Source organism: Cervus canadensis, chromosome X (assembly GCF_019320065.1).
Source record: "Cervus canadensis isolate Bull #8, Minnesota chromosome X, ASM1932006v1, whole genome shotgun sequence".
Taxonomy (NCBI): domain Eukaryota; kingdom Metazoa; phylum Chordata; class Mammalia; order Artiodactyla; family Cervidae; genus Cervus; species Cervus canadensis.
Window position 1 is genome coordinate 124,783,189 of NC_057419.1, and position 23,555 is coordinate 124,806,743.

The window sequence follows — 23,555 nt, forward strand, 5'->3', positions numbered from 1 at the left end:
ACACAGTAGGTGGTCATTAAATGTTTGTGAATTTTATTAGCACTGTACCTGCACTTTGAAAAAAATAGGCCCCTATAACTTTAACCTAGAAATTGTTATTTGTAATATAAGAAAATAGAACTCCCTGTGCAAGTTTTTGAAATGTAACAATAGAAGTAACACTGCCTATGACTTACTACTTAAAGAGGAACAAATGTTCATGTCGATGCATGTATTTTTGTTAAACAGATGCATAATTTAGTCAGTATCATATGCAGTTTGGAAAAGTAAAGCATTATTTAAATGCTACTTCCTGTGATATCATGAAATACTGAGTCCATGAAAAGAGAAAAAAGAATAAACTACTCTCATTAACCTATTTCCCAGCATAATTTCAAAGGTCTATAAAAACCACATATGAGCCAAAGGGGTCACACAGTACCTCAGTGAGGATTTGCACCAAATGTATTTTCCTTTATAAATTTGCTGAGTGAACAGAGTATTTCCAATAAGAAATGAATACCTTTAATCAGTGCAAAATTTCAATATATCTAGTTACTGATATTAAAAATTATGCCCAGTCATGCATGATGGAACTAATTTTGAATCTACAGCTGCTAGAGAAATCCATAGCAAATTTAAATATAATATGCATACTACATGGGAAGCTGTCAGAAACCCTTATTTACCATCAGTCACCTTCCTCTAAATGATTGTTGTCCTGCAAGATTTTTAAGCCTTTTACCAAATTAGAGCCACGCCCTGTATTTAGTGACTCCTTGAGAGCTTAGGGCTTCCCTGGTGGCTCAGAGGTTAAAGTGTCTGCCTGCAATGTGGGAGACCAGGGTTCCATCCCTGGGTTGGGAAGATCCCCTGGAGAAGGAAATGGCAACCCACTCCAGTATTCTTGCCTAGAGAATCCCATGGACGGAGGAGCCTGGTAGGCTACAGTCCACCGGGTCGCAAAGAGTCGGACATGACTGAGCAACTTCACTTCACTTCACTTCACTTCTTCTTGAGAGTTTAGATGAGAGCTTTCAAGTTGTTGTAAGCCATTGTTAAAGTGCAGAGGGTATATTGATGAAAAGACATTAATGAATTAGTATTGGAAATATGGTTCACTCAAGGACTACTTTTCTCAAAATATGCTGTTGTAATACCCACTGGGAAGAAAGCTATCAATGAAGAAATATGCCTATATAATTTTACACTATCTAGAAAGATCAACTTTTTTTCTAGAGAAAATGCACTATCTTCATCATCTTAGAGATGGTTAATGTTTGTGTGTTTTGTTTTTAACAACTGGACTGGTAGCACATTACAGTGCTAAAAACAAAAACTGGGTAGGGCATAAAACAATGAGGTCTTCCATCTTTGAGAAAACTAAGTATTTTTCATGCTATATAACCTGAAAGCATATATCATTTGTAGTTATAATTTCTTTTGAAAAAAATTTTCAAATCTACACAGTAGTAGAGACAATAATATAATGATCCTCCATGTACCATCACCCAGATTTAATAATGAATAAGATTTTTCAAAGTTTGATTCATCTTTCATTTTCTCTCCTACTCTCTTTATTAAATTATTTTAAATCATTGTGCTTTACTTCAGTATGTGTTTCTAAAATTGTGGGTATATTCTTACATACCCATGATGTAATTACTATATGTAATAATTTTAAGAATAATTCATTGGTACCACCTACTATTCCAGTTTATATTCACATTTTCAACATTGTCTCAGAAATACCTTTTAATATTTTTCCTCTTAGATTTACTTTAACTTTGGGTGAAACTGTAGAATAACATGGTGATATTTTAGCAAAGTTGCCTATAGTTGGTCTATATTATACTATGAATCTATGTGATAGAAAACTATGTGGCACATGAGTGGGTGAAACTGTTGTAACTGCCTATATATAAAATAATTTTTCAGTGAGATGTAAAAACTGGTGTTGCTGTTACTAAGCAGCTGTTATCTCATAAATTGCTTATTTTGGTCAAATTTACAGTGATCAATATTTCATAGATTTTAAATATTAGGTAAATTAATTCTTTTCCTTGAAAACATGAATGAAAATATTCAACCACTCAAAGGGACTTTGAATCATTATGAAATGATTTCCACTTGTGAAATTATGGTGTTATGGAGGATGATAAAATTTGTGTATCCATGTCACCTTTCTTTTCATTCCCCAGCCTCAGAACCACACACAAGCACACTTTGAAATCATGAGCAAAAGAACTTGAGGGCTTATGTTGGTTTTGAGCTACTTGACAGATTGTATTTTTGTAAATTGAGTTGTACAGGAGGTACTCTGGGAGAGTAATTAACAGAATTCTTCATGCATCTAGTTAGGAAAAAAGTGAAGCCATATTACATGTCATTTGTGGTCTGATATTTAACTTTGATCTCACTGAGAGAACTTATATAAAATAGGCATCCCTGTTACATCTATAAATATTGACATCATCTGATATGAAGTTCACAGAGTTGGTGCAAGGAACAGTATTTTCAAAGGTGTTGAACTGATGTACCATTTTTCTCCATGAATAAATAAAATGGAAGAAGAGTACACAAAGAAGCAATCAGGTTTAGTTGAGCATTAGACCAGTAAAACAGAAGTAAAACTTTAGATAGATGTGAAACTGGCTAGTACTTCTTATAATTCACTTTTCTGTAAAGTATCCCAGGCATAAGACTTTATAAAATCAGAAAATCACAAATAATTTTGTTTTAAAATTTGTGTGTCTGTGTAGTCTCCTAATCCTCTGAGAATGAGGTACACATCTAAAAATCATTTAAGGAAGCAGAAAGAAGAGATGGGGCAGAAAACATGAACATTAATTTGTGCACTGTGCAGGCTGTATCATGAGAATATTCAAGGTAAAAATTACTTTCACATTCCTTTCAAATCAAGAGACTTTCTCAGATGAATGTCATGTCCTACATTTAATTGACAATAACAAGAAGTAGAATGTAGTTGCAACCAAACTTAGCTATTTAGAAGTATCTTATATGTAAGATAGCATGGAATAATGTCCAATATTTATGAAGAAAACCAGAATCACAGCACTTCAGAGTCAGAAAGGATAGAGATACTTTATCATAACCCTTTCATGTCATGATTGAAAACACTGAGACCCAAATTGGTTCAGTGACTTATCCTAAACCACACATCAACTAAGTGATAAAAATCAAGACTAGAACCTGGGTTTTCCACCTCTCAACCTCATTTCCTTCTTCCTATACCTCACATATTTAACATCTAGGGAACTGAATGGTGCTATAATGATGTACACATTATATGTTATTGGTTATACAATTAACTTTCAATTTGTCTCAATTTTTTGTACTTGTGATAAACTTTATTTTCACATTATTAATTTGTTTTTTTAAAGGTATTGCTCAATTTTTGGAATTTATATGCATTGTACAATAATAAGTTATAAAGCAATAGTAACAGTTGCTTTTTTTAGCTGGAACAGCAAAACCAGCCCTAGACTGAGCCTTCCACTCCAAAGTGGCTTTTTGTTTGTTTCTCTTCCCATTATATAGGTGATTCTGAAGCTGTGAAATGAAGAGCTGTTGGAAAGACGAGAAGTTAAGAGTTCATTCGGCTGTCCAGATGTATCCAAATACCCCGATATTTGGCAATAAATACATCTGGGCAACTGATTGAACTTTTCGCTTTTCTGACTCGACTGGATCCCTCTACAGCCAAAAGGGCCTGCTATAATAGCCAAAAGTTTGTGATCTTAACCTAATGAGATGGGAAATGGGAGTTGCTTATGGGGGAGAAGACACCAATGTATTATGTAAGTGGGAACACATTTTAATTTGCAGCTGAATTGAATGTTAAGTATCTTAAAAAAGACAGTTTCCCCTTCTAGTTTGTGAAATTAAAATCAAACTGAGAAAATTTTGAACTGTTCCCACCACTGACACGTGTGTGCTTAATTCACCAATATAAAAGGACGGGATTTTTTTTTTTTTTTTTTACTGTGATTGACAAGACCCAACAGATGCTGACTCATATTACTAGTATACTATAATATTTTTAAAATATCTAACCTCAAGCTATGGCTACATACATAGGTCCATCTGAAGTACTTCTCCCAGTCACTCTTAATCCGACTATGCCATTCCATTTTATTCATAGCAGTTCTTACTATCGGAAATTATCAACTACTTCTTTAATGCTTATTGTCTGTATTTCTTACTAGAATATAAGCTCCCGGAGAGTAGGGTCCTGGTCTACTTTCTTTGCTACAGTGTCTGGCAGAATACCAAGTACATAATAAGCAATCAATAAATAATTGAATTCATGAAAGTACTATCATACAGACTATTATACAGTCCTGCAAATCAGTCAAAATTGGTCTCCAACTCAGAGATTTAGCATATGGTTTGCTCCATGAGTTTCCCTGTTTAAAAGCATTCACTTTATTCTGCTATGTGGATTCTTGCATATGTGCTAAGTTGTTTCAGTCTTTGCGACCCTATGGACCATAGCCCACCAGGCTCCTATGTCCATGGGATTCTCCAGGCAAGAATATTGGAGTAGGTTGCCATTTCCTGCTCCAGGGGATCTTTCTAACCCAGAGATCGAACCCAGGTCTCTTGAGTCTCCTGCATTTGCAACCAGGTTCTTTACCACTAGCACCACCTGGGAAACCCATGTGGATTCTTAGATTGAGATAATTCTGGGATAGCTTTCAGGAAGAAAGCAGCTTCAAATTGTTGGGCACTCTGCCCACTAAGGCAGATTCTCTGAATATCTGTTACTACTGTCAGGGAGAGGGAAATTTACCCCCCTATGCTTCTTGAGTTCTTGTTGCTAGACTAATAAAATTGAGGCAAGACAAACTAACAGGAGAAAAAGAAACAAATTTTAATTCATGTGTATGGAGGACTCATAGAAATAGGACCTAAGAAGTAGCTAAAGCAAGAACTTTTTCTAATTTTTAGACAAAAAAAAAAAAAAATTTGTAAGGAATTGAGAAGACAAAGAAACTTAGGCTTTGGGTAGTTATTTAGTGAGGTAAATTTTGGGCTCCAAAATCACTGTAGATGGTAACTGCAGCCATGAAATTAAAAGACACTTACTCCTTGGAAGAAAAGCTGTGATCAACCTAGACAGCATATTAAAAAACAGAGACATTACTCTACCAACAAAGGTCCATCTAGTCAAAGCTATGGTTTTTCCAGTAGTCATGTATGGATGTGAGAGTTGGACTATAAAGAAAGCTGAGCTCCGAAGAATTGATGCTTTTGAACTGTGGTGTTGGAGAAGACTCTTGAGAGTCCCTTGGACTGCAAGGGGATCCAACCAGTCTATCCTAAAGGAAACCAGTCCTGAATATTCATTGGAAGGACTGATGATGAAGTTGAAACTCCAATACTTTGGCCACCTGATGTGAAGAACTGACTCACTAGAGAAGACCCTGATGCTGGGAAAGATTGAAGGCAGGAGGAGAAGGGGACGACAGAGGATGAGATGGTTGGATGGCATCACCGACGCAATGGACATGAGTTTGAGTAAGATCCGGGAGTTGGTGATGGACAGGGAAGCCTGGTGTGCTGCAGTCCATGGGGTCACAAGGAGTCAGACACGACTGAGCGACTGAACTAAACTGAACTGAAAACTTTTAAAAAAGTCAGACAAGAAGGATATCAGTTGACTGTCTATTCAATATATTTTTGAGGTTTCTTTTTTTTCCATTTATTTTTATTAGTTGGAGGCTAATTACTTTACAATATTGTAGTGGTTTTGGTCATACATTGACATGAATCAGCCATTTTTTACAACATTCAGGGTCAGACATAGGCTCTTGTGTATCAGAGAAAACCATCTGCTGCATCACCAGGATGAACTCATAGAATTTCCAGAAATCTCATGTAAACTATGTCTTCTTACGAGTTACTTTATACTCCCCAAATTTTGTTAAAACATCAAGAAGGAATGCTGGCATTTTCTTTTCTGTCTCATCAATATCATGTTTGAACAGGTCTGGAAAAGAGAGAGTAAGAAACAGTTTGAGGACAGAAAATATTATTGAAACATGACCAATGCTTCTTCTATGTCAAAGGTGGAAAAAGTAATGGTAAAAATGAATTATAAATGGTTATCTTTAGATGATGCAAGGAAATGCCCAAGGACTCTTATCCTCTCCAAAGACAATTTGGACAAAGCAACAGCTCTTCCTTTATTCTTAGGTTCTTTTGATGTTACTCCTAAAATCACTTCAATTTTCTCCCTTTCCCTTTCCTTCAGTTAACGAGTTTGTACCCACCACTTGGCCAAGGAATGTGGGAGTGACCTGGAAAGTACATGTAGATGATTCTTCTGCTCAAAAAGTTGTCTCTAGTTCACCTTTAGTACACATCTGCCTCTATTGCACTGGACAAAACTTCTTGAACATTTTCCATTTCCTCACCAACCACCTCCTCTAATTTGGCTAGTTCTCATCTCTCCTCCTCATCCAACTATATTCCAAACCCTTTCCACACTATTTTATTGAAATGGTGCTAAGGTCACCAGCAGTCAATCTCCTTTTAGACAAATCATACAGTATGCACTCTTGTTCCTTCTCAAAATACATCTGCTTGACATTTTCCATTTTGCCTATTATTTCCATTTTATTTACTGCCCTCTTCTTTTATTTTTTCTCTAATATCTACTCTCTACTGTTTCAACAGTTGGCTCTTCAACCTGATCCTCAATTACGACTTTGCATGTGTGTGTGCCAAGTCGCTTTAGTCGTGTCCGACTCTTTGCAACCCTAGAGCCTGTAGTCTGCCAAGTTCCTCTGCCCATGGGATTCTGCAGGCATGAATACTGGAGTGGGTTGCTGTGCCCTTCTCCAGAGAATCTTCCCAACCCAGGAATCGAACCCAGGTCTACCACATTTCAGGCAGATTCTTTATCACTGAACCAACAGGGAAGCCACAATTATGACTTCACTGGAGTCCTAAATCATGTTTTTTCTTCCCCCTTGTTGATGGTCTTGTTATTACTTTTATCTTTGCATAGACAGCAATGTAGATACTCTCTTAAAAGCTAAATTTAATATGTGCAAAACTGAGATAATGTGGAAAACTGATTTCCCTGCCTCATCTTTGTAGTTTTCACAAATTATGGGAGACCTGGGTTCGATCCCTGGGTTGGGAAGATCCCCTGGAGAAGGAAATGGCAACCCACTCCAGTATTCTTGCCTGGAAAATCCCATGGACAGAGAAGCCTGGTGGGCTACAGCCCATGGGGTTGCAAAGAGTCAGACACGACTGAGCGACTTCACTTCACAATGGACCACAAGGATGGTCATAATCTCCCACCACTTGGATGGCAAATTGGCATAGAAAACTAGATATTTCTTAGAGAGAGCACAGTACTGGTCTCCCAAGTGAATCATCAGCTTATTGTCCAATAAAGGCAAGAGGTGTAGCATGACTAAACTCATGACCATGCAAAACCCTTATAAGGTCACTAAAAAGAAGTCAGAATCAGAGCTGTATGCTAAATAAATCTTAACCAGGTCGCTTAATAGTCATTCTTAATATTAGAGCTAAATAAGAATCACATCAATTAGCTATGAAATTAACAAATTCCCAAATCTAACTTCTCATACTGTTCATGGGGTTCTCAAGGAAAGACACTGAGGTGGTTTGCCATTCCCTTTTCCAGTGGACCACACTTTGTCAGAACTCTCTGCCATGATCCATCCATCTTGGGTGGCCCTCCATGGCATGGCTTATAGTTTCATTGAGCTAGACAAGGCTGTGTTCCATGTGATCACTTTGGTCAGTTTTCTGTGATTGTGGTTTTCATTCTGTCTGCCCTCTGATGGATAAGGATAAGAGGCTTATGGAAGCTTTCTGATTAAAGATAATGACTGAGGGGGAAACTGGGCATTGTTCTGATGGGCAGGGCCATATTCAGTAAATCTTTAATCCAGTTTTCTGTTAATGGGCAGGACTGTGTTCCCTTTCTGTTGCTTGACCTGAGGCCAAACTATGGTGGAGGTAATGAAGATAATGGTGACCTCCTTCAAAAGGTCCCATGCATGCACTGCTGCACTCAGTGCCTGCAACGCTGCAGCAGGCCACTGCTGACCCATGCCTCCGCCGGAGACTCCTGGACACTGATGGGCATGTCTGGATCAGTTTCTTGTCGGGTCACTGTTCCTTTCTCCTAGGTCCTGGTGCTTCCATGAACTTTCAGATAGTCAAGCTCGATTTAGAAAAAGGCAGAGGAACCAGAGATCAAATTGCCAACATCCACTGGATCATTGAAATGCAAGACAGTTCCAGAAAAAGATCTACTTTTGCTTTATTGAATACGCCAAAGCCTTTGAGTGTGTGGATCACAACAAACTGTGGAAAATACTGAGAGATAGGAATACCAGACCACCTGACCTGCCTCCTGAGAAATCTATATGCAGGTCAAGAATCAACAGTTAGAACTTGACATGGAACAACAGACTGGTTCCAAATCGGGAAAGGAGTAGGTCAAGGCTGTATATTGTCTCCCTGCTTATTTAAATTATATGCAGAGTACATCATGCAAAATGCCAGGCTGGATGAAGCACAAGCTGGAATCAAGATTCTCAGGAGAAATATTAATAACCTCAGATACACAGATGACACCACCCTTATGGCAGAAAGCAAAGAAGAACTAAAGAGCCTCTTGATTAAAGTGAAACAGGTGAGTGAAAAAGCTGGCTTAAAACTCAACATTCAGAAAATTAAGATCATGGCATCTGGTCCCATCACTTCATGGCAAATAGATGGAGAAACAATGGAAACAGTGAGAGACTATTTTTGGGGGGGCTCCAAAATCACTACAGATGGTGACTGCAGCCATGAAATTAAAAGACACTTACTCCTTGGAAGAAAAGCTATGATCAACATAGACAACATATTAAAAAGCAGAGACATTACTTTGCCAACAAAGGTCCGTCTTGTCAAAGCTATGCTTTTTCCAGTAGTCATGTATGGATGTGAGAGTTGGACTATAAAGAAAGCTGAGCTCCGAAGAATTGATGCTTTTGATCTGTGGTGTTGGAGAAGACTCTTGAGAGTCCCTTGGACTGCAAGGGGATCCAACCAGTCCATCCGAAAGGAAATCAGTCCTGAATATTCATTGGATGGACTGATGCTGAAGCTGAAACTCCAATACTTTGGCCACCTGATGGAAAGAAGTCTCATTGTAAAAGACCCTGATGCTGAGAAAGATTGAAGGCAGGAGGAGAAGGGGACGACAGAGGATGAGATGATTGGCTGGCATCGCTGATGCGATGGACATGAGTTTGAGTAGGCTCCGAGAGTTGGTGATAGACAGGGAAGCCTAGTGTGCTGCAGTCCACGGGGTTGCAATGAGTCGGACATGACTGAGTGGCTGAACTGAAGTCTAACTTACAGTCTTGTTGGAAGAGTCAAAGAAAGTTTTTCTCTTTTTAATTCATGCCAGCCTTTCTTCCCCATAGAATTTTTACTTTTTTAAAAAAGATTTCACTTCCAAGATGACTATTAATAACGGCTTTTAAATATTTCTTTGAGTGATACTGATTCTGATAGTCTGAGGTTTAGCAGTTCTGAATATATAGTGACATACAGAGCCTATTTGGGGCCACTTGTTTTCAACTGTTCACACTATTTTTGATGATGCCATATTTTATATGACATATGTTAGCATATGGGCATAGATTTCATAGGCATCAATTAAATATAATGCTCAGGGTATGAGTTTTGATTAATTAAAATTCAACATTAATTGAGGTTATTCTGCAGTATCTCGTGTACTATCAAGAACTATATGAAAGCTAATATTTGTCCCCAATTTTGCCTTAGCAAAAGTAATTACTGTTATTGTTAACTGAAGATCTTACAGATATTTAGAGAGAGCATGAAAACGTTTGAAATTTATGTTTCAGAAAGAAATAAGAGATCATTCTAAATGGGTATTTACTGATCCTAAATTTATTTCTGTGGCTTAATCTGTAATTTTCTCATCATGCTTGAGACAATTTCAAGTTAATCAAAGTTTTTCCTCTACACAAAATTATATGTATACACATACACAAACAAATACACATACATATCTACACATATGTATGTTTATTCTTATAACACTGTTATGTTGTTACATGACCAGTTTCTATGAGAATAATATAAATTCTCAATAAAAATAAATCACTGTCAGTTATTCCATAAAAGATTTCTTTTCTTTATTTTATTAAACATAAGTTCTGTCAAATTTGAATAATTGAACTCACAGGTATTTCTTGTTTCTCTTAATAATTTACCTTATCCAAGGCTCTAAGAGATTTTGTATCCCTTCCCCTTGTAGAATTATGCACAGAACATTTCACATACTATAATTAAGGGGATGATTTGGGGGCAGATTTTTGTGTAGATACCCCTGAAAGATCTCACAGTGAGAGTTGAGGGATAAGAAGAGAGAATAAGTTAAATTTGTAGCTTGACCGACTAGAATAACAGTGTTATTGAGTAAGATTGGCAATATAGGGAGGCAGTTTATTCTGGTAAAATTTTATTTCCATATTTCTAAAAGGAACTAGAAAATGCTAAAAAATATTACTGACAAATTTTTATCATATTCCTTGAAAATATTTACAAATTAGACAAAAGAGATGACCTTTCAATATTATTTCATGTTCTTGAGCTATTCAACTCTCTCTTTCTCCCTCCACCCCTCCTACACACACAAACTAAATTTTTTCTCATTGACAGCCCAATACATGCAAACTTAATGTCACAATCTTGACTCTTAAAATGGCTCACAATCCCCCAAAAGAATACAGGTACATGTTTGGCATGTATGGGAAGAGAGTTTAATCAAAATCCAAAAAGAGAAGATATAGAGAAGGCAAGATGAAAAATAGAGAGCTTTGCCCACTCTATTCCCAATTAAGAATTGCCAGGCAGAAAAACCAGTGGGTCTCTATGTTAATCATTAGAATTCAAACTGAGTATTTCATCATTATCAATGTAAAAATTCATAGGTACATGTTTCACTCTGTATAAAGATGTTATTTCCACAAGGAGCACAGCAGAGATCCTCAGCAAATTTGCGTCCAGTCTACTCTTGGCCAACATTTTAGCACACTGAATATAATGAGTGCTAAGTGGTGAATAATCTGTTACATAAATATTTGGTAGAGTTTTGCAATGCAACAAATAGCTCCTTCAAAAATAGCCTACAGAAATCAAAGGTACTCACTCTGAAATTCTTTGGTGTTTACAGAGTTGTCATGTTTTCTTCCTAATTCCTCTGAAGATGAATTGTCAGTTCTTAATAAATGAAACTAAAACTTTTTGTTTCAATCACCTAGTGCAACTGCCCTTTTGTTTGCAATTTTCAACATTATTCCATGTGCCCTGACTGCAGCATACTATCTGTTGGATACCAACTAGTTGGTACATAGGGTGGTTGCTATATTTACTATAGTTAATTTAATCAATTCTTTTTTTGGGGGGGGTACAAATCTATTCATTTTTTTTTCTGTTGCCACTCTTGGATAATATTGTTGGTTAACACAAATGTATAAATAAAACTTTCTATGAAAACACAGATTGCCTCACTGAAGAAAAAAAAGTTAGAAATGTTGTATAAAATAGGTTCACTTTATAAAGAGGCTTAAATTTTGTTTTAGTTTTTCATGTTTCTATAAGATGAACCTTTTTATTTTATACATGCTACTTAATTATTAGATCATGAACTTTCTTCCAATGGTTTGCTAATTAAAAAGAAAATATCTTAATTTATTTTTTTCAAAACACTAATTTGTACTCCAACAGGGTGAGATTTAGTAGAAGTTCCATATAAAGAAAGTGTATATAAGAAATTTTAGAAAAATCATGATGGTCATATATTGGTAAATAAATGAAGAATCTATTCTCTTTGCTATTTTTATCACTTATATGACATAATATTTGTTTGCTAAATTTAGTATTGATTGTTTCTTATCACTTAATAAGTATATTTACTTTTATTTAATTAAATGTTATGCAAGTTATTTCAACTTTTAGTAATTCTTTTTCTTTTTTTCTCTCCCCAGAAAGGATGGCATAATGAATCCAGTCTGTTAAATTTCCTCTTCTCAATTTTAAACTTGGTTGCTTAAGACTGAAGCAATCATGGTGAATCTGAGGAAAGCAGTGCACTCATTCCTGTAAGGAATTTTTGAAAACTAACTTTTCAGAGTGTTTTGCTCAAAAATGTTAAATAGGTTTTATATGATTGTTCAGCTATATTTCCCTCAGCATGCATAAATGACTTGAATACCAATAGACTAACATTGGTGTTTTCTATTCAAAAATAGTAAATGGGGAAAAACAATAATTTGAACTCCAATTAAACACAACCACTCATATGTTCAAACAAGTAAAAATAATCCTGATGCTATGGTTGATGTGGTTGCTTTCTCTATGGCTAAAATGTAGAAATGAGGAAAGGTTCTTTCCTTCCTAGATGAACTAAACAGCCAAGAGAGTAAAGCATTTTTATGTCTCTGGTTTTATGAAGAAAGTTGAGGTTTCAAAAGAATGGGTCAGAAGTCAGGGAGTAGCGTTTGGAGAATGTAGCTGGACAGAGAAAAATAATACTATTCTCAGAAACCTTGAGACAGTGAGCCAATAGTTAAAATCAATAGAATAACATAAAAGAGATAAGGAAGAAATTAAATTCAAGTACTGAGCAATTCTAAATGTGATCTAATCCAGGTATATCTTCTTTGTAACTTAGTAAAATGTTGGATTGTTTTCTTCTAAACCTACACTTTGAGGAATGGGGGCATAATAAAAAAGATCCAGGGTGCTGTAAACTCTGATCAGTACAACTGAGAGGCCTTGAATCACCTTACCCCTACACCGTCCCCTCTATGATTTCTACAAAAGTGCTCACTGAGGAAAAAGTTTATAGAGCAAGGTAAACACAAAGTACATCAACGTTGGATTATCTGCAATATGTGCATTATAGTCCATCTTGGATGTCACTGTACATTGCAGTGATGATAGTCCCAAGGATTTGTGATTCCAAGTAAACTAGAGCAGACAGGAGAAGGAAAGAGTGAAGGACAGTGATAAAGAAGGAGAAAGAAGAGCCAGGTGTGGGGAAATGAAAGGACCAATGTTCCCACTCTAGGTGGCTGTATCAAACTTAGTATATAGCCATTGTTCCACATATCAAAATATAGGGATATATTGTGTGCTTAGTCGCTCAGTCATGTCCGACTCTGCAATTCCATGGACTGTAGCCAGCCAGGCTCCTCTGTCTATGAGGATTTTTCAGGCAAGAATACTGGAGTGGGTTGCCATGTCCTCTTCCAGGGGATCTTCCCATCCCAGAGATTCTGCATTTCAGGAGGATTCTTTACCATCTGAGCCACCAAGGAAGCCCAAGGATACCGGAGCGGGTAGCCTATCCCTTCTCCGGGGGATCTTCCCAACCCAGGTATCCAACCGGGGTCTGCTGCATTGCAGGCAGATTCTTTACCAGCTGAGCTACCAAGGAAGCCCTAGGGATACCTTAAAGGGCACCAAATTATCCTGGTATGAAATTAAAGAATTTGTGGCTCAATGGTAAAGAATCTGCCTGCCAAGTCAGGACATGCCAGAGATGCAGGTTCAATCCCTGAGTGGGGAAGTTCCCTGGAGAAGGAAATGGCAACCCACTCCAGTATTCTTGCCTGGGAAGTCTCGAGGACAGAGAAGCATGGCAGGCTATGATCCAGGAGGTCAAAAAGTGTCAGACACTACTGAGCACCATGCAAGAGAAATAAGGGCCCATTCATCTCTGCTATTAATGCCCATTGTCATATGCCATGCAAAAACTCACTATATTTAAAATGTACTCAGACCTTTAAATCAAATTATCATTGTTTATCTACTAAGAATGTCAGATTATATTTTCGTTAAATATCTAGTAGCAATGAATAAATTATTTGAGTTGTTCAGACAGAAACTGTGATTTTTGTGTACATGCTTTATAAGAATTATGTGGGCTTAATAGCAATTAATGTGAGCTTTAGAAACAAGACCCAAATCACTCCTCTTTTGTAAAGGGACTGTATGGTTTTCATTAAGCATGTAAATATTAGAAATTAGGTTTAATTAGAATACAGCTAATTCTTGATTACAATACTATAGAAAATAGGATTTACTGCAGTAAAAATCATAAAAATTTGCTCATAAGTAGTGCTTAAAGTGAATTTATTAATTGAACTGAAACTAGGTAAAAACTTGTCAGGATTATTCCCAATAATATCACTTTATTTAATAACTCACAGAAGATATATTTAGGTTCTATAAACTTCCTCAATAATTTAATATTTGTCTAATGGACTCTTTAATAAAAAATAAAAATATATTTGACCAGTAGAGGTAGGCAAAATGTTTTGAATATTTTTCTATCCCAAAGTTCTAAGATACTCAAATTTTAAAATTCATAATTGAACATAGTTTTCATGTACTTTTGTTATATACAATTTTATTTTACATTATTTTACCATTGTTACAGAAATATGAAAGTACTTAGATGTTTTCGCAATTTACTTAGAAAATTTGAAGTTGCACTGCATATCCTGTTAGGATCATATTCTATAGGCCTAAGAATAAATATACTTGTGGTTCTGCAACTGACAATTGAAGATGTAGCATATTATTTTGAGCAGAAAGACTTATGGGACTACCTGAAATGACCATCAACTAATAGAAACTAGATTTTTTTTTTTTTTAATTTCAGAAGAACATGTTTTTCATCAGTTAGGCCAGAAAAGACTTTGGATTTAAAATGACTATCTGAACCCAGTTCTGCATAAATATCTTCTTAAAATAAAACTAGGACTTAAATTTTTGACAGATTTTGAAGTACACTGAGTTAGGATATAGCTACCACAAGATACTTTTGTTTAACTTTGAAGGCAGAAAGAATGTTTGCTCCAACATTTACTGAGGGCCTATTAAGTCAAAGGTATTATTTTGAGACTTTACATTATCATTTAATTTTCACAAAAACAATGTCATAAAGATCATCCTTATTTTAGAGATGAGGAAATAGATGTTCTGAAAGGTTAAGTGACTGGTCAAAAAAATCATTAAGATAATATAGCCAGGACATTGGTCACATGCCAAATGCAACAAATACTGTGACAGAATAATCAAAGCTGGAAAGCAAATACCTTGTTTCTATTTATTTGGGTCTTTATTTCAATAATTTCTACACACCTTAATCACAGATTAATTATGCTATAGATTTTTTGAATCACATATTATTTTAGCTTATTTTTATGTCCCAGGAAAAAATACATCCAGCATTTGAAAAAACTGAATGAGTATCTCTCGTTATTTGAAAAAATTAGTATGTATATCTCTTCCCCAAACATGATGCCTAGCATATCAGGCAGCTTTGAATAATGAGGAAGTAGTTTTAAGCTAAATGTCTGAAGTACTAGTTTTCATCCCCTGTAGAATGAGTAAGTCAAAATATGTTCATTATTTCTTCATTATCTTAAACTACAGAAAGTATATTCACAAGATATTAAGAGAAATAATTTTCAAATATGGTAGAAAATTATTATAATATTTTATTTAAGTTTAAACAATGTCAATAAGTTTTCAGGTTCAGTGTTCAGTTTTGGTGGTTCAGAAAGTGTAGTGTGTGTGTATAATATTATAGATACAATTATGATCATCATAATCATCTAGTGTTAGCTACTTCAAATTTCTCTGGTGATTGATAATAAGCGATAGTCAAACCACACATATATTTTCCCTGTATAGAAATAATATTTTTAGTTCAAAGAACAAGTGAATGAGATAATGAAATAAAAACATTTACATGAAGAACTCATAGACTCTGGATTTTGTACCGTTATATGTTCCATCACCCCATGCAATTTTCTTGCACAGAAAATTTTTTAGCACATGTTGTACCAATAGAGGAAATTTTCTTCTCTATAAATATCAGGGTTTAACAGCTAGTACATATAGTGTACTTGTTGCTTAATATTCATTAAATAACTTACTGAACACAGAGTACACATAAGACAGTCATTTAGTTCAGTTCAGTTGTTCAGTTCAGTTCAGTCGCTCAGTCGTGTCTGACTCTTTGTGACCCCATGAATCGTAGCATGCCAGGCCTCCCTGTCCATCTTCAACTCCCGGAGTTTACTCAAACTCATGCCCATCGAGTCGGTGATGCCATCCAGCCATCTCATCCTCTGTTGTTCCCTTCTCCTCCTGCCCCCAATCCCTCCCAGCATCAGGGTCTTTTCCAAAGAGTCAACTCTTCGCATAAGGTGGCCAAAGTACTGGAGTTTCAGCTTCAGCATCAGTCCTTCCAATGAACACCCAGGACTTAGCAGATAATAATTCTTGCTTTAAAGCAGGAAATATTGAATATGCTTGTCTTTGTCTATTTTGTTAAGGAAAATTAATGTTAGTTTTATTGGACACTTTGGGGACTTACACTGATATATGTAAACTGAATAAATCTTATGTCACCATCAGGGGAAATTAATTTGGAATTTACAAAACAAAACCACATCTGTGTCTCTTGCATTAGTCTGCCACTTGGCCTGAAATTCTTGTTAGTAAAAGCCTACATAAGTACCATCACGAGAAATATACATTTTAAATGACTTTAAGAAATTTCGTTTCCAGCATAGGAAAGCATCAAACCCATAGGAATTAATTATCACCACAAATCATCTTCTAGCCTAGAACAGGAGCCAGAAAACACAGGACAGAAATGAGGAGAGTGTCAGGAAGAAGGAAAATGTATAGGACAGCTATTAAATGTATAGGACAGCTATTAAAGATACCATGAGCCAGCATTTTATGTATATATATATATATATGTATGCATATATATTTCAGTAAGCTAAGAGCCTAACTCATATTAAACCCTCAATAAAAGGATAGAAATAAGAAATGCTGAGGTTTAATTAAGAGAGTAAAAACGGTGATGTGATAATAATGATTGTTAAAGGAAAAGCAGTTGTTTTATATAAGTATTATTAGGTACAAGCAATATAATATGTACCTGATTTTTTTTTTCTTAATTTTCAGTGTGCACCTGATTGGCCTATTGGTTTGGCAATGTGATATATCTGTGAGCCCAGTAGCAGCCATAGTAACTGACATTTTCAATACCTCCGATGGTGGACGCTTCAAATTCCCAGACGGGGTACAAAACTGGCCAGCACTTTCAATTGTCATAATAATAATCTTGACAATAGGTGGCAACATCCTCGTTATCATGGCAGTAAGCCTGGAAAAGAAACTGCACAATGCCACCAATTACTTCTTAATGTCCCTAGCCATTGCTGATATGCTAGTGGGACTACTTGTCATGCCACTGTCTCTGCTTGCAATCCTTTATGGTAAGTACCATTTTATCAGTTTTTCCATCTCAAGTCATGTCATAAATTTCTGTCAGGTATTGTAGTAAACAGAAAGTTAACTATCCTATTCATAACATTTGGAAAATTAAGGAAATTGTGTGACAGAAAAATTGGACATATTTAAATAAATCAGTAGCAAATCAGTCTTCAAAAAGCAAAACAAGTGTTTTATATTAAAATCATATATAGATACTCTATTGCTTAGTGTCATTTCTAAACAATGACAGTGCCTTCCAATGTACAGAATGTGACAGTGAAAGAAACACACTGACTCCTATGTTCTGGGCCGAACACACACCTAGTATCATCTTATATAAAAGGAAGATGAAAGAAGCGTATCATCTTAAAAAAAAATTTAAGTAATCTTAAAAGTTGGCAAACTAAGTGCTTGCCACATAATAAGCACTCAATAACAGCTATTCTTCTTCTTTCTAGATACTATAATTCATATTTTTTATAAGGAGACAGGAATAAAAAATTAATGACTAATTATATAAGTGCAAGTTCACATTATCACAATAAAAATTCAAGCATTTGAAAGTTTTGATAGAGGATTTTAGAGAGGTTTTAATTTTTCTTTTGATTTTATGCCATATCTTTGCCCTATTCATTTTAACACTAACTTTTGTTTGTATGTAATATTTATAAAGAACAATCAAAACCACTTTTACTAAACTGCTAAGTATCTTTGCTAGGAAGTTGGAGAACCCAGTTTGAATTTCATTGAAGCTACACTCATCTCACAAGGGAATGAAATAGACTCCCTGTTCCCTGGAGAGTATAATGGAATTAGACTGGAAGGACTAATGCTGGAAATGGATCTAGTTCGCAAATCCTAAAAGAAGATTACTGCATCTAGAAAGTAATCTTTCATAGAACTTAAAAATTAATTATCCTGTTCTAAATACCCAGTGGTAATAGATTATCTCAATAGGCATTTTATAAATAATATTCTCAGGAAATACACTTTCTTACAGTTACTGAGTTTTCATGATGCATTAATTTCAAAGTAAATGCGTTGTACCTTCTCTGTGAGCATTTTACCACACTGTAGCTCCAAATTATGTAAGAAAAGGTCACTGGAATGAATGTGCTTTAGAAGACATGTTTTGTTTTCTGGTGTTTGTGTTATTTTGTCAGTTTCTCCCTTAAAAATATATAGGTGATCAAAATATAGCATCAACTGAAATCCAAATCTAACACATCTATTGCCACCCCTCCCCAAGCAATAAAGAACAACAAAAACAAACTACACAATATCAACCCCAAATTTGGAGAACATCCAAATTCCAGATTATCTGTAAGCAGAAAATAAATAGGAGCTCACAATAGCTCTCTTTTAGGTTCCCACTATGTGCTGTTGTGAAGAGGAAGGCCAGTCCAATAAATACTAAATTAGAGAGAGAGAGAGAAGAAAAGCTAGTAGGAGGCCTAAGATTGATCTCAACTCATCACAAGAAAGAAAGTTTACCACAAGTATGAACATTCTGGAAAACTTCTCTGGAAGCTCATCCTTCAGGGAAGTGACTTGGAAGTGTGCACAGAACTCAATAAAGCAGTGTCAAGGAAGGAACTCTTTGGAGGTTGGAAAGGGCTAAAGGGGAGAGGTGATTTTTGAAAAAAGTGCACAGTGAAGGGAAAAAGAAACTAGAGGGGAAAATTTATCATCTTAAAAGGAAAAAAAAAATAAAAATAAAAAAGTCAACCTGTAAGGCTCCTTCAACCTTCCCCCAACTGCCCTCCACTGTACCCCAAAAGTCCTCCAATAAAGAAATCAGAGTTTGTTAACATAAAGAGAAGTGGGTGCTCTTGAGCTTGGAACTTGGAAACTGCCCACAGACTGCTACCCATGTTCAAACAAATTCAAATATGCAAGTAATCTTCATCTATACCAAGTTACAATAAAAATAAAGCAGAACACAGAATTTTTTAAAAAGCCATTTGATGAAAATTACCCCAAATAAAGAACTATCAAAAAAAGAAAGCTATAACAAAATACTTCAAGAGAAACTAAATTTTCTCAAACATTGAAAGATACATACATATATATATGTATTATATATATATATTATATATATAACCTTGAAGTAGAAATCTAAAAACTGAGAAAAGAAATGGATTTAAAATATCAGTCAACAGAAAGCAAAAGTTGCTTGAACCCAGGACAATAAATTAGGGGAAAAGGATAAAATAATATTGGAAATGAACATTATATTAATAGCACCTAAAGAGTAGGTTAACATGAAAACGTAATAAGGAACACTAAAGAAAAATAGGGAAACAACAAAAAGAATGAAAATGAGATGAAGAAAGAAGAAGTCAGAAAGAAAATGTTTAAGATGGAAGACCAGAAAAAAAAGAAAAAACCAAATGCATGTATAATCAGAATCCCTGAAGATGAAAAAAAAAAAAAGAACAGAATTAATCTTTAAGACTATAATCTAGGATAGTTTTCTAGAAATAAGAGAATCTAAACATACATATTGATAGGACCAAGCCAGTACCAATAATTTGACCTGGAACAGTCAACTCTGAGATGTATCTGAGACACTGGGTTTTAAATATAAAGAAAAATCTTCAGGCAAAAATAAGAAATAATTTACCAAAGCAAGAGAATTAGACTGGCCTCATAATTAAAAAAAAAAAAAATAGCAAAGCAAAGCAACAGTGAAACAATAGTTTATTTAAAGTCAACCGCTTATATGATATTCTTTCAAAAGCAAATTTATAAAGACAGAAAACAGGCCCGAGCACTTGTCTCATGCATCCCACCTGGGCTGGTGATCTGTTTCCCTATAAATAATATACATGCTGTTCTTTCGAAACATCCCACCCTCACCTTCTCCCACAGAGTTCAAAGTCTGTTCTGTACTTCTGTGTCTCTTTTTCTGTTTTGCATATAGGGTTATCGTTACCATCTTTCTAAATTCCATATATATGTGTTAGTATGCTGTAATGTTCTTTATCTTTCTGGCTTACTTCACTCTGTATAAGGGGCTCCAGTTTCATCCATCTCATTAGAACTGATTCAAATGAATTCTTTTTAACGGCTGAGTAATATTCCATGGTGTATATGTACCACAGCTTCCTTATCCATTCATCTGCTGATGGGCATCTAGGTTGCTTCCATGTCCTGGTGGAGAGGGAGGTGGGAGGGGGGATCAGGAATACGTGTAACTCTATGGCTGATTCATATCAATGTATGACAAAACCCACTGAAATATTGTGAAGTAATTAGCCTCCAACTAATAAAAAAAAAAAAAAAAAAGACAGAAAACAGATCATCAGTTCACAGGGTCTGAAGGTGGGATGCTGGTTCCAAAGCAGCATTTACTTTGGTTCTATGGAACTGTTCTACATCTCGATTGTGGTGGTTTTATTATATATACATATTTCTAAAAATTTGAAAAACTATATATTCTAGTATGCAGTTTTAAAAGGGTAAATTTTACTGGATATAATTATACCTTAAATTTAAAAATAGAAAAATACCTAAACAAAGTTTGAAACAAAGATTTTGTATCCAGGCAAATTGGCCATCAAGGCTATAAAAAGCTTATTATTTTTTAAACTCAGGGAATTCTGAAACTTTAAGTCCCTCTTAAGAAACTGAATATTGAATGAGATTCATCTAGCAAAGAGATGATTGAGAAATTTTCCTCAAAATGATGGATCACAATCATTTAATATATTTAATTTTAGAGCAAGGACAAAAACTAAGGTTTTATAAGGGCATAAGAATACTGTCATATGTTATATGATATATATTATTTGTTATAGACACTAACAAATTAGAAGCAATGCAACTAAAAATTGAGAAGAAAAGAGAAAGAGAAAGGGGAAGGAGAAAGAATAATTTCATTCATTTTTCTCTAAAGAAAAGATGGATGTTAAATTATACCCCCTCAAAAAATGGCAAACCAGAAAGTACCAGATTTTATCATAAAACAGAGGGCTAAGAGTATTAAGCAGGATATAAGTAAAACATGACATAAAGTTAACAACTAGAATAAAGAGACAAACCTATCTAAAACTAAAATAAATGCAATTAACAGAAAAGCAAAGAAAAAAAATGAAGTAGAGGAAGAAACAAAGGAAAATAAAGCAATGTTTTTAACATTATACCATTGTATAAAAAGATAGATTTGAAAACAAACCTATCAGTAAGAGCAATACATGTGTAAGAACCTAACTTACCATTAAAAAGAAAAGATTTCATGTTGGCATACAAAGAAAAACCTAATTATACTCACTTTATAAGAGAACTCAAAACCCAGTGAATCATAATGGTTAAACTAAAGGGATGAGTGAGCATAGGTATGCTAAGCGAATAGAAATACTAAGAAAATAGAAACTGTGATGTTGATATCTGACAAAGTGAATTTCAAGTGAAAAAAAAATAGTAATAGTTTAAATTCATGATCTTTTTTTTCCCAAAAAAAAGATGCTTATTTATGATCAAAAGCTGCAATTAACAACTAATATTTAGTGGTTAGGAATATCTATGACCCTAATAATACAGCAATGCTATTTTTTAAAGCAAAAACTAAAGAAAATGGAAGAATACCTCTGTGGATTGTTGTTGTTTAGTAGCTAAGTCATGTCCAACTCTTTTGCAACCCCATGGACTATAGCCCACCAGGCTCCTCTGTCCATGGAATTTCTCAGGCAAGAATACTGGAATGGGTTGGCATTTGCTTCTCCAAGGGATCTTTCCCATCCAGGGATCCAACCCCCATCTCTTGCATTGCAGGCAATTCTTTACCACTAAGCCACCAGGGAAGTCCACATTTATGGATACATTCTACTAATGGGGGACTTTAACATATCATACTCAGAACAAGAAAAATGGACATGTAGATCTTACAGATGTATGTTAAACTTTATATCCTTACCATAGAAAGTACACCTTCTTCACAAGTGCACATGGAATGCTCACAAAAATTAATTATCTATTAGGCCACAAAGAAAATATTAGAAAAGTAGAACTATTACAAAAAAATTCTTTCTGATAAAAACACAGTTAACACTAGAAACTATTAACAACAAAGGTTTAAAGACCATCTGATCTTGAGTTATAACAAATTCTAAACAACTGTTGGTTAAAAAGACAAATGCAAATTGAAATTACAAATTTCTTTAGAAATTTGACAGCATAAACACTGCATATTAAAATCTATAGAATATACTTAAAGCAGTGATCAAAGGAAAATTCATATCTAATCACATTTATAAGTAAAAATGAAAGTATACAAATGAATTAAATTACTAGAAAGCAACCTTGAAAGAAAAACTGCAAACCCAAAAGAAAGCACAAAGAAAATAACTAAAGATAAAAGTAGAAATTAATTAGAGAATAGAAAAACAATATACTTAATTCATAAATCAAAATCCTGTTTTTTAAAAAAGCAACTTTTAAAATAAAAACACTAGGTAACTTAAGGAAAAAGGAGGAAATATAAATATTCAAAATAAGAAATGACAAGGAAAATAACCATTGAAGCAAAATACATTTTTAAATCATTAGATTACTTTGTAGGTTATTCGCAAATCATGTGAGATCATTAAAAAAAAAGCAGGTAATTTCCTGGAGAAAATCAGGTTAGCAAAATTGACCTCATTAGATATAAAAAGCAACAGAACAATTTCAGTAGAAGAATTAAAGTTATTAAGGACCTAAAGTGGACTTCCCAGGTGGCACTAGAGATAAAGAACCCGCTTGCCAATGCAGGAGACACCAGAGATGTGGGTTCAATCCCTGGGTTGGGAAGATCCCCTGGAGGAGGGAATGGCAACCCACTCCAGTATTCTTGCCTGGAGAATCCCATGAACAGAGGAGCCTGGCAGGCTACAGTCCATGGGATCACAAAGAGTTGGACATGACTGAAACAACTTAAGCATGCATGCATCACACACAAAAATCATCAGATCCAGATAGTTTCCCAAGGGATTTCTATAAAACCTTCACAGACCAGGTAGTTGTTGTAATGTTCCATAAATTGTTTAAGACCATTGAGAAAAAAAAAAAAGCAACTTCTAATTCTTATATGAAGCATGCATAGGTTTAACATATAAACCAAATAAAAACAGTACAAAGAATATTACAGACTAACAGTTAAGACAGAAATTCTTTATAAACAATTG

At 34.9% G+C, this 23,555-nt stretch overlaps 1 protein-coding gene across 3 annotated transcripts in view; it reads left to right on the forward strand.

The window, feature by feature from the left end:
- Positions 1–23,555, forward strand: part of HTR2C (5-hydroxytryptamine receptor 2C) — a 336,239-nt gene that overhangs the window by 139,028 nt on the left and 173,656 nt on the right. For 2 of the 3 annotated variants that reach the window (XM_043458646.1, XM_043458647.1), the window contains exons 3-4: positions 12,066–12,179; positions 17,077–17,390. In XM_043458646.1, the coding sequence (XP_043314581.1) occupies positions 12,145–12,179; positions 17,077–17,390 (349 nt within the window). In that variant the 5' untranslated portion in view covers positions 12,066–12,144. Of the gene's footprint in view, positions 1–5,993; positions 6,084–12,065; positions 12,180–17,076; positions 17,391–23,555 lie in introns of all 3 variants that reach the window. The other variant, XM_043458645.1, reaches the window with a different exon arrangement.